The 11,426-nt window shown below is 32.8% G+C and overlaps 1 protein-coding gene across 1 annotated transcript; it reads left to right on the top strand.

Annotated features, from left to right (window-relative positions):
- Positions 1 to 2,252: 2,252 nt before the first annotated feature.
- Positions 2,253 to 8,530, top strand: LOC139501422 (heat shock 70 kDa protein 12B-like). The gene is made up of 4 exons (XM_071290498.1): positions 2,253 to 2,590; positions 5,186 to 5,404; positions 6,517 to 6,670; positions 7,356 to 8,530. The coding sequence occupies exons 1-4, from the start codon at positions 2,282 to 2,284 to the stop codon at positions 8,402 to 8,404; spliced, it is 1,731 nt and encodes a 576-aa protein (XP_071146599.1). The 5' UTR covers positions 2,253 to 2,281; the 3' UTR covers positions 8,405 to 8,530.
- The last annotated feature ends 2,896 nt before the right edge of the window (positions 8,531 to 11,426 follow it).

Raw genomic sequence — 11,426 nt, 5'->3', positions numbered from 1 at the left:
TCCAACCCCCGGATCCGCCAATGAAAGTACTGAAAATAATTTTCACCACAATTTACAGAATATAAGCGTTCTTCATACGAGATGTGGAAAAATTCCCTAAAATCTTAGAAAATACTGAATCAGTCAAATCACAGTCGCTTGAATTTTAGTGATATATGTATGAAAAAAAATTAAAAAACTGTTATATGTAACTTTCTAGCCAGGTGATCCTTAAATACGACAATTTTGACTATGATTCGCGCCTCACAGTAAATGATGGTGGTAAAGGGATATTTTCATGCAACGTTTTCCGCCTGTTTATTTCCCGTATTTTCGTGTTTTGACGTTTTATTTGCCGTTTTCTCGTTTTTTTGCTCTATTTGCGTGCTTCGTGTTTCCCTTTATTTTTTTTCGTGTTTCGTGTCTGTGCTCTTAATTTCTCGTGCATGCCCTGCATTTTATTAAAAAGCCAGTGTGTTATAATGAGACCTGAAATTTGTGTTACTTTATAGTAATTAATAGATATATGTTGTTACCATTCTCGGAAAAAAAAGATCTCGGAAGGTATCACTGATTTTTTTAATTCCTCAGTTGGGGTAAAACAAGGGTGTATTTTAAGCCCTAATTTAAGCACTAAATAACTTTGTGGTACCACCTCCTCATATAATGTTTATGAATTTGGTATGATATATATATGTTTGTATGTTTGTGTATAACAAATTTGTATTGTCTTGGTATCAATCCTGTAATTTTGGATTTTAAACCAATAAAAATTACGTACTTACTTACTTACCACGAAACATATTTCTAAATTGTTTTATAAATTCTTTTTTTCCAAAGCAACCATGCAAAACAGATGATAAGAGTAATTACTGTGCATTTAAATAATTAATAAATTTATAGTTTGTCTAGCGAAATATTGCGTTTTTTTTTTTATCATTTGGCAAATATTTTAAACAATGTAATATTCACATATTACATAGTGTGTTAAATTACATTGTAAGGCAATCTATGTTTAATGATATTACATACAAGTCAGCTGGTATCATTCCTGTATTGGAATTTACACCAATAAAATTATTTGAATTGATTTGATTTGATTTTACAAGTCGATTGTTTCGATACCATCTGAATATTAACAGTCAATAATATATCATTTTGAAGATTATAAGACATGCATGTTTGTCAATAAACTAGGTTCCCTGTAATTTTTATATTTTTGAAATGGGTAGATATGACATTATTATCATAATTAATGATCATGTAATTAAAACAATAAACAGGTAAACAGGTAAACGACGCAGGCGTATTTGCTTTTTACTTCCTCAAAATTCCAGTGAAAATTTGGTAAGTTTTTCCAAAGTTTTACCTTTGATTCCTCCATTTTTTAATGTTAATTTGGTAAATTTTATCAATGTAAAACTCAGAATTATTAACTAAAAACTGGATTCGAAATTTATTGCGTTTGTAAGCACGTGTATACCGTTTTTTTCGTTTTAGAGTAAGATTGATATTTGAATGTATTATACCAGAGTATACATTACCATCCTAATGCAAATCAAGTCGATCTGTATTACATCAAAATTTAATTTTAGTAGAATTTTTGGTTTAACACTGCTGTTTGTGCCATATATATGTCAGTTATATTGGTACCTAACAACGAAAATTCAGATTCTAAATATCAACATCTTCATGTCATGTGTTTGCGTGCTTTGTTAGAGATATATTTAGGTTGTCTACCTTATCATAAGACAATTAAAATCATTATACTTCACGTTAAAATGCCATATTTTGATTGGCTAATTACGCGGGTGTTAATTTACTCTTTCACATGGCTGAGAGGGTGACAATTTTTTTTAATGTCACCCATTCGTCCGGACCAATCAAAAATCGATAATTTAAGGGACAATCAATTGAAATTGCAAAAAAATATTAAAAACAATACTTTAAAAGATTCGATTATTTGACTGCCAAAAACATCTCGCTTCACTTGTCTGTTAATTTTTCTAATATCTGTAACTTTATGTAAGTGACGTCATAGAAACTACTTTTAAATAAAATTCATCTCTAAAAGACAATAATGAAAGGACATTCAGTATAATAAATTAATTAACGCATAGCTGAGAGGGTTATAGAGCAGATTGGTACCCCGAGAAAAAATTGTCAACCGCGGCGAAGCCAAAGTTGACAATGCTTTTTCGAGGGGTACCAATCTGCTCTATCACCCTCTCAGCTATGTGTTATTTATATAATAATTTCCCTTTCATTCACTTTTACAGAGAACGCAAGAAAGAAGAATAGAATGGACGACTCCGACCATCTTCTAGTAGCTGCAATAGATTTTGGTACCACATATTCTGGATATGCATTTTCGACTAGAAGTGATTTCAAGAAAGACCCGCTAAAAATCCATGCTAATCAAGCTTGGAATGCCGGTGGGAGACAGCTGCTTTCATTAAAGACTCCAACAGTTCTTTTACTTGACAAGGACAAGAAATTTGTTTCATTTGGTTATGAAGCAGAAAACCAATACTCCGACCTCATGATGGATAAAGAACATGAAGATTTCTACTACTTTCATCGATTTAAAATGAAACTCTTTAAAAATAAGGTAATTGCTATTATGGAAGTTCGTACGACCAAAAGTCTTTGAATCATATGGTTATTTCAAGCAATTTCAACAAATTGTGTATGAAAGGGAACAGCTTCCACCATTGACTAACATAAATAAAAAACAAACAGACAAATGAAAACAAATTAAAAAAAATCCAATATTACTGTGACTTGTCTGTAAGTGTTGCTCTCCTGCTTTTATTGCAGTCAGTTCATTCAAACTGTTTTTTACTGGTCAGAAATGTTTACCAACTGTTGATGAAAACCACATTCAAGTCATCGATAGGCAAGGTGATACAAATAAAGCATACTTACTATCATTTATGCATGAATTGTCAATTCCACTTCATTGCTAATATGCTAATACCTTGCTAAAATGTAACAGGAATTTACTAAATTTAGGCATTTTGTAAATGCCTGAAAACTTTAGGCATTTTCTAAAATGCCTGAAAAAATTGAATGGCATTTTCTAAAATGCCTGAAAAAATTGAATGGCATTTTCTAAAATGCCTGAAAAAATTGAATGGCATTTTACAAAATGCCTGAAATGAATTTTTAGAATGAAATGTAATTCATAGAATGACATTTATAGAATGAAACTATATAAAAAAAAAACAAAACAATTGAAAGTGTTGTACACCGGAGCAGTTTTATTTAAGATAAGTACTGAAATAACAAAGAAGAATTTAAATAATCAAGAATAAATTTTACTGGATTATTCCAAATTTACACAAGCACATAACTCGACAAATATTTATAATTTCTTAAAATGTTTGGATGACAGAATCGATCACAATATTTATCCTGAATTTTTCCGAATACATTGATTGACGCAGACATCTGGTTTTAGCACTTCGTCTACATTTGGAGAAACCTGGATTATCACTAGTTAAGCACTTCCATTACCATTTCTGATAAAGCACTTAACATTCAACAACATTGGGTTTCGCAATGATCACACACGTCACACATGCATATCTTCTTTGTTCGTAGAAGATTCGGGCACAGGACGTTTGCGCTTTTTTACCTGTAAAACGATAGGACATTTGCGCTTCAAATACTTTGGACAAATGAGGGCGAAATACCAGTCAGAAATATAACAAGAGCTTTTGTTCACTCCTTAGGCTTCCGTTTTCAAGCTAAACTGACCTGTGATGACTACACATGTTTTTATGTCTTTATAATGTTAACTTTAAGCTGTATATAAATTTTAATTAGGCCGTTAGTTTTCACCTTTGAATTGTTTTACATCGTAATTTCGGGGCCTTTTATAGCTGACTATGCGGTATTGGCTTTGCGCATTGTTGAAGGCCGTCCTGTGCCCTATAATGGTTAATTTCTGTGTTATTTTGGTCTCTTGTGAAGAGTTGTCTCATTGACAATCATACCACATCTTCTTTTTTATATTTAAAACATATATCCAGTGTGCTATGAAATATGCTATGAAACGATTTTAAAACTTTTAATCATAAAGAAAAATATGATTTTAAAATCTTTAATGTCAAACCTGGAGGTCCCAAGCCCAGATAAAAGGGGAGGATAGTCATAAAAACCAAATATTGCAAAAGCGCAACTGTCCTATATAAAAAGCGCAAATGTCCTTTTTTAAAAAGCGCAAATGTCCTATGATTTGAAGCGCAAGTGTCCATAATAAAAAGCGCAAATGTCCTATGAAAAAGCGCAAACGTCCTGCGGCGGAAGATTCAAAGTACATTATCATGGTTAGTTTAACTTGTATTTTTTGGCTAATAGCTTTTAACGGACTGAACTCAGTGAATTTAATCTGCCCATAACGGCTGATGCATCGATAACTGGAGTTTACTTGAGGCAGTGAGTATGAAGATACTCATATATTGGCATTAAAACCATAAACCGCTTTGTATCGCGAAACCCATGCTATAGATGGGCGAGCGACAGTCGTAATTCCTGTACTTTATCCAGAATAATCAACTGCAGAAAATAGTCATATGAATTATAACCAATGTGTCGATCGCTTCACTATTTTCAATCTGGACTTTCTAAAATATCGCATGGAAAGTTTGTTCTACCTAAAGAACAATTTGTCTTCCTGTTATTTTGACAAAATAATTATAAATTTACTATATGAAAGACAGAGTGAGTACATACTTAATGTAGTTTACTAAAAGAACACATCAACATACAAACCTTCTCAGCTGTTTTTGGGAAAATAAATTAATTCTACCAAATCATTAGTTATATTAGTATGTTAGCATGATTTATGAAAAATGGAAATATTACGATACAGCACAGATTCTGCTCATTGTTGAGATTGTATTATGAAATTATTCGCATCTTTTCTATTTGGTCTATCTGAATAGATGTCTCATTGGGTTCAAAATGGCTATGTTAAAATAGAAACAATCTGAAAAAAAACAGAAAGAAAAATAATAAGGACTGTCATCCAACAACGCTACATTTATGATGATTCTTAATTCAACAGGTCTTGTAGTTTCATTTGATAATATACATTAGTTCATTACTTAGTCTATGATACATTGTATATATTTAAAACATAGCATGGGAATCACACGAAGGAATGACCTTTATATAACGTATTTGATCTTATTTATAGCATTTGTCAAAAACCTCATTGATTGAGGATATAACAGGAAAGTCAGCATTAGCAATAGATGTGTTTGCTTTATCCATACAAGCTCTGAAGGACCATTTAATGGAAACATTAGACAAACGGGGAATTAAAATGACGGTTAAAGACATCAGATGGGTGCTTACTGTTCCGGCCATATGGACTGACGCAGCAAAACAATTTATGAGGAAAAGTGCCGAAAAGGTAACGATAAAAGATATAATAGGAGTGAGTCTATTTTGGGGCCCTTTATAGCTTACTGTTCGATGTGAGCTCCTTGTTGAAGACCGTACTTTGAATTGTTTACTTTTACAAATTGTTACTTAGATGGAGAGTTGTCTCATTAGCACTCACACCACATCTTCTTAGGGAGCTACCATTTGATTTTTATGGGGGGCTAGGATGAAATTTGAAAAAAAATAGGCAGGACAGGAGTTTTGGCACTTATACAACATCTTCTTATATCTGTATACGCCTAATATACCATAGAATACTCTAACATTAGACATCTGTCCAAATTCTTTGTAATGTTTGTGGACGAAATTTAGAGGGACAAAAGTTCCAACGTGAGCTTGACAAGAAACAGTTTCCTTTAGACAATGTAAGAAAATTTCGTTTAGTTAAAATAACATACATTTGAAGACAGTTGTATAAAGCATAAGAAACAAGCTGAAACAAAATAATGGTTTCAAGCCAAAACACAATAGTTGTAAAGAGATATTTACACTGTGTCACATTAATTAGCAAAAGCGTCAATAACTTAAGTGTATTGGGTGTAACATTTCTTTAGCAATGTATATATATATTTGCGGGGGATTTCCCCCATGGAGGCTCCCAAGTGGAAATTTTGTAAGAGCAATTTTGTCCACTATTTTAAAGAAAACAATTAATTTAACAATTGCTATGAGCTTGTTAAAGCACGAAGAAGCCAACAAACCACATAAGAATATTTTTGAATGCCCCCTTGAAGGTTTTGTAGGACTATAAGAACCATATTTCACATAAAACCCCCATGGGCATTTTGAAAAGTTGGCAGGTATGAATTAAACCAATTAAAAATACAAATGTACATACTTTTAGTTCGTTATTCTTAAATAAGTTTCGATTCTGTAAATTGTTGAGATCTTAAAAACTAGCATGGATGAAAACTACAATATTTACAACTGAACTTGAAATTTGTTTGGTACTATTTCACTCTAAGATGTTAGGGAACTACATGATAATTGCCCGTGTCGAAGATTAATAATAATGAATGCACAAATTAGAACTTACGTTAACTGTGGCTTAATGATTGTAATGACTAATACATCTTGAAGGCCGGAATACCAGGGAAAAAATTACTGATCGCTTTGGAACCTGAAGCTGCATCAATATACTGTCAATATCTTCCTACTGAGAAACTTAATGGTGCAGGCGAAGGATTCACGATGGCTGAAGTAGGAACGAAATATATGATCATTGACTTGGGAGGTGAATATTAACACGTAGATTACTAAATCTCTTGCCTAACAATTACAAATTACACGACAAAGGTCTCGCTTTTCTACGACTTATTTAGCAGCTATGTGTACAAATGTAAAATAAAACATGAAAATAGAATATTCATAAGTTTTGTTGTATTATTTCAAATAATTAGATTTCTAGAATTCCTGTGAATGGTAACATTCTCCTGAGTACCTCACATTTATAAGCACTCGCGATCGTGATTAAGAGAGTACACAAACCTGTAAACACCACGCTCCTGATGCAATCACATTGTCCGTCCATTGTTCCAACCAATATTTTCGCAGGAGTTACTGAGCAAAATTACCTCATATATGGGATTTACTGTTTGACAGCAATGAGTTCTAAGGTTGATGGGTGTGCTTTCTGTATCTTTCAGACAGCTAGGTTTCCTGTTTGCCTGTATACTTCAACTTACGATGTTTTAATTTGTATGCTTAGAACGACAACACGTACAACTTTTTTGTTTGTGTTTTTCTTGTGCTAATTAAGGTTTTAAAAGCACCTTTGGGATAATTTATGGCTTAGATGTTACATAATCGAACTAAGACGTTATACGGTGTAGGAAATAAATGTGTTATTCAATGTTAACTTAAATAATAAAAAGGCAGTTGTGGAAACTGTATGAACTTTCATATCTTTATTCTTACAGGAGGAACTGCTGACATAACTGTTCATGAAAAACAGAAAAATGGGAAGCTGAAGGAATTATGTCAAGCTACTGGTGATGCATGTGGTGGAACGTCCATCGATTCCGAGTTTTTTCAGTTGATGGTGAAAATCGTTGGTGCACCCTTAATGAATAGTCTATCAAAGATTGACCCCTCCGCTTATCTAGATCTTTTTAGAGAATTCGAAACTGTAAAAAGAACCATAAACCACAATAAATTAGGGAAGATGAATTTTACTGTTCCCTTCGTTGCTTTCGATACTTTATGTAAGAATGATTTTGGAGAAGATTTCCCTACCACTGTTTTGTCTTGCTCTCTGAGTGATAAAATTTCCCTCCGTGGTGACAAAATGAGAGCCGAAGTTGATGTCCTTAAAGCTTTATATTCAAAATCAATGATTGATATCATCAGTCAAGTAACCAAAGTAATTAAACAATGTAAAGGTGTCTCTATGTTACTTCTCGTAGGAGGGTTTTCCGAATCAGAAATGATTCAGCATGCCATAAGGAAGGAATTCCCTGATAAACGAATCATTATCCCTGACGATGCAGGATTGTCCGTGTTAAAAGGAGCCGTTCTCTTTGGTCAAAACCCAGATTATATTTCATCACGTGTAATGCGATATACATATGGCCTGAGACTGAAACACTCTTTCGATCACAGTATTCACGACAAATCCAAATTAAAAATAGTTAATGGTGAGGAGAGATGTACAGACTGTTTTTGCATTGTCAAAAAGTTAAACGAAGTCACTTCATTGGGAACAAAAGTCAAGGAATCAATTCACACCATACAGAAATTTCAAGAACGATTAGATCTACCTGTTTTTATGTCTAACAAAGAAGACCCTAAGTATACTGACGAACTAGGATGCAATCATATTGGAACTGTCAAAATTGAAATTCCAAATCCATCCGAAGAAGTTCGTCATTTTGATGTTGAGTTTCATTTCGGTAACACAGAATTTTCTGTTACGGTGACCGAAAATGGGACTGGGAATACAAAAACCGCAACGTTTGACTTAGTGTGAATGCATTTATAAGTGAGAAGTTTTCTTTTTTATATTTATCGTAGAACTTTTTCGTATATTTACAATATTTCAACTGGTTTTGATTGAGAAACACCCTGTATTGTTTCTTGATTTTCCTTTATTTATTGGAACATTTATGGATCAAATATATTTTTGTGTTTATCATAATTATTTGGAAATATGAAATACTGGCCTGGATTTTAAGGAGGAGTCTGGTGGGACATTTTAAGTGACAATTATTCAGTGCAGCTTAATGTGAAATTAAGCATCCTTGACGACGAAATCCTGTTTCAAATGTAACTCGGTCGAAAACCACTGACAATTTTTTTAAAACAGGTGAATCGGTTCATTTTCGCAAGCTGTGTCACGTACATGTTGTCCGGTGTGTAGCAGAATATAGTCGATCTCTTAGACAGTGGTATTAGGTGTGCCAATACATGATGTGTCACTGCATCAATACTTTTAATATTACTTGTATAAATTGTCATTTATCTTTTGTGTATTTACTTTATCTTTATGTTCTCATACAGATATTTTGTTTGCAATTATGACATTTACTTATATTCACTAATGGTATGTTCATTTAATCTCATTTATTTAGATTGGTCAAAGTGTTAGAATTCAATTTGTTCTTTTTAATAAATATATTACATATAAGGAACATTACTTTAACATTTTTGTTCATTACTAAAAATGTTTACTAAGTTTTAGCATATGTTTATGTACATCAATAATCAAAGTAGCTCTTCAGATTACAACTCAGATTTTTTCATATACCAATAATCAGCCTTTTGATTTCTATGGCCTTTTCTATCCCAAATTCATGTATTTGTTATTCTCATCGGATTTTGTTTAATGCTTAGTTCGTTTTTGTGTGTGTTACATTTTAATGTTGTGTCGTTGTTCTCCACTTGCATTTAATGCGTTTCCCTCAGTTTTAGTTTGTAACCCGGATTTATTTTTTTCTATCGATTTATGAGTTTCGAACAGCAGTATACTAATGTTGCCTTTACCTGTCCCCATAGGGTATTTATTTAGCAATATGATTGTATAACAATTTAAAGTTACAATTTACTTAAACACTGCAAAATGTGCAATGAAATGCATATTTTTCATAGTTTCAAATTAGATTATTGAAACAAAGCTTAGAAAATTGACAAGTTGTTATGAAATGTGCAAAGTTTGTATTCTGCCTACATCAGACATAGAATTAGTGGATACAAGTTAGAAATTGAATTTTTAATCTTCATGAATGACTCTAAATGGTTATCTGTATAAAATGTGTATATTCAGTTATAATGTTAAACTTCAACAAGTCGTTACTCTTTTGTGTGAAAATAAGCATGAAAAGTCATATTACCAAGTATTACCCATCCCGGGAAAACCCACGTTTTCACAACCGAGTAATACTTTTCCAACCCTGCCCTTAGATGGTTTATGGCCGCCAGTTTAAAGTAGAGATCCGATCGGGAGTCAAACGTGCCTTGCAACGAGCGGTGATCGAATTTACATGTTCAGTGTTGACATTATATATATATCACTGTAGATGGAATCCTTCATTCAGATTGGAAACTTAAGAGTGATAGTTTGTTTCTGTTGAACTGTGTAACTTTAAAGTCATATGAAACGAGTTTCATGTAAGTATAATGTTATCGAAATTATTTAACCAATGCATCAGTAAATACCAAACTAAGTCCTGTATGCATGTTTTTTTTCACATTTATAACGAATCTTTTATATATTATCGACATCTAATACCTCATTCAGGTGATATTGAATGATCGCAAGCTAATAAACTTTCAGCACAAGCTGTTTTTGAACTCACAACCCAGTGTTGACTGGCTAGTGATTTCAGTAGTTGAAATACTTATTAAAATATTATATATTATTATATTCCCCAAAAGAACTGTTGATTGTTTGGTAAATCTCGCCCTTCCACAGTTGCGATACTCACAACGCCATTCCCCATTGTTAAGACTTTTACAATGCCCTTCTCCAGTTGTTAAGGCTCTTGCAAAAAGTAGATTTTTTCGACATTGACATATACTAGAACATGACTTTTTTGGTTCGCAAGATCTAATTCCTCTTTCGGAGCATCTAAGATCAACCCCGGTTATTGGCGGTGTTCGTGTTGCACAGTCTTTAGTTTTCGTTGTTGTGTTTTGTGTACTGTATGTCTTTTTGTCTTTTTTTTATCATGGCTTTGTCAGTTTGTTTAATGACTTTGAAAACCCCTCATTAAAAAGGTTCCAACTATTTGTTATCGCTCCGGGCTAATAGTGTTCTGTATGGATGATCGCCGTCACGAGGTACATTGTAATCCGTAGGGGGTCAGTATATTTCATATGGGTATATGGGAAAAGTACCTTTTGCGATAAATAAGTTAAACGCTTCACTAAGGATTCCCTATGGTTCCAGAGAAAGTAAGTAAATTCCATAGAAGATTGGCTTTTGACCTCACACCTTATGGATTTTACTAACCCTCTATTGATCCGTAGGGGATCAGTAGCAAATTATTTAACTTATAGGTAATGTAGTAGGGAGCCCAGTGAACGATTTTGATATATTTGGGTTATCAGAATAACACATAGCTGTATTCGATATCATTTGAAAGAGAACAAGTCTCATCGTCGTTGTCTAAAGATATTGGAAAATGTATAAATTAACAAAATTTATTGAAATAGTTCACAGATTTAATAAAATTTATAGATATTATTCCACACCCTTGACCCATACATGGTACATTTGGAACATTTGCAAAGACTATTTCTTATGTATCCAAAGGTAAAACGAAACCATTTCATAGCAGACGAAAGTGAAAACATAAAATCATACCATAAAGAAATGATAAATTCACTAAAACTACCCGTTGATATGTCAATCAAAGAGGACTCAAAGTTATATAGACGAACCGGGATGCAAACCACATCGGAACCATCATAATTGAAATATTTAATATGACTTTAAAAAATCGATGACGTAAAGGGAATCTTACTGCGTTGATAAAAATGTAATTTTCAGG

Source organism: Mytilus edulis, chromosome 13 (assembly GCF_963676685.1).
Source record: "Mytilus edulis chromosome 13, xbMytEdul2.2, whole genome shotgun sequence".
Lineage (NCBI taxonomy): Eukaryota > Metazoa > Mollusca > Bivalvia > Mytilida > Mytilidae > Mytilus > Mytilus edulis.
The sequence above is the reverse complement of the archived record's forward strand: the minus strand, read 5'-3'. Positions and strand labels throughout refer to the sequence as shown.

What these genes read in the sequence shown, in the direction of transcription:
- LOC139501422 (XM_071290498.1), top strand. Translation starts at nt 2,282, where the DNA reads ATGGACGACTCCGACCATCTTCTAGTAGCTGCAATAGATTTTGGTACC. An exon ending in TGAGGAAAAGTGCCGAAAAG is followed by an intron (nt 5,405 to 6,516) that starts GTAACGATAAAA and finishes TACATCTTGAAG; the next exon opens with GCCGGAATACCAGGGAAAAA. An exon ending in TATGATCATTGACTTGGGAG is followed by an intron (nt 6,671 to 7,355) that starts GTGAATATTAAC and finishes TTATTCTTACAG; the next exon opens with GAGGAACTGCTGACATAACT.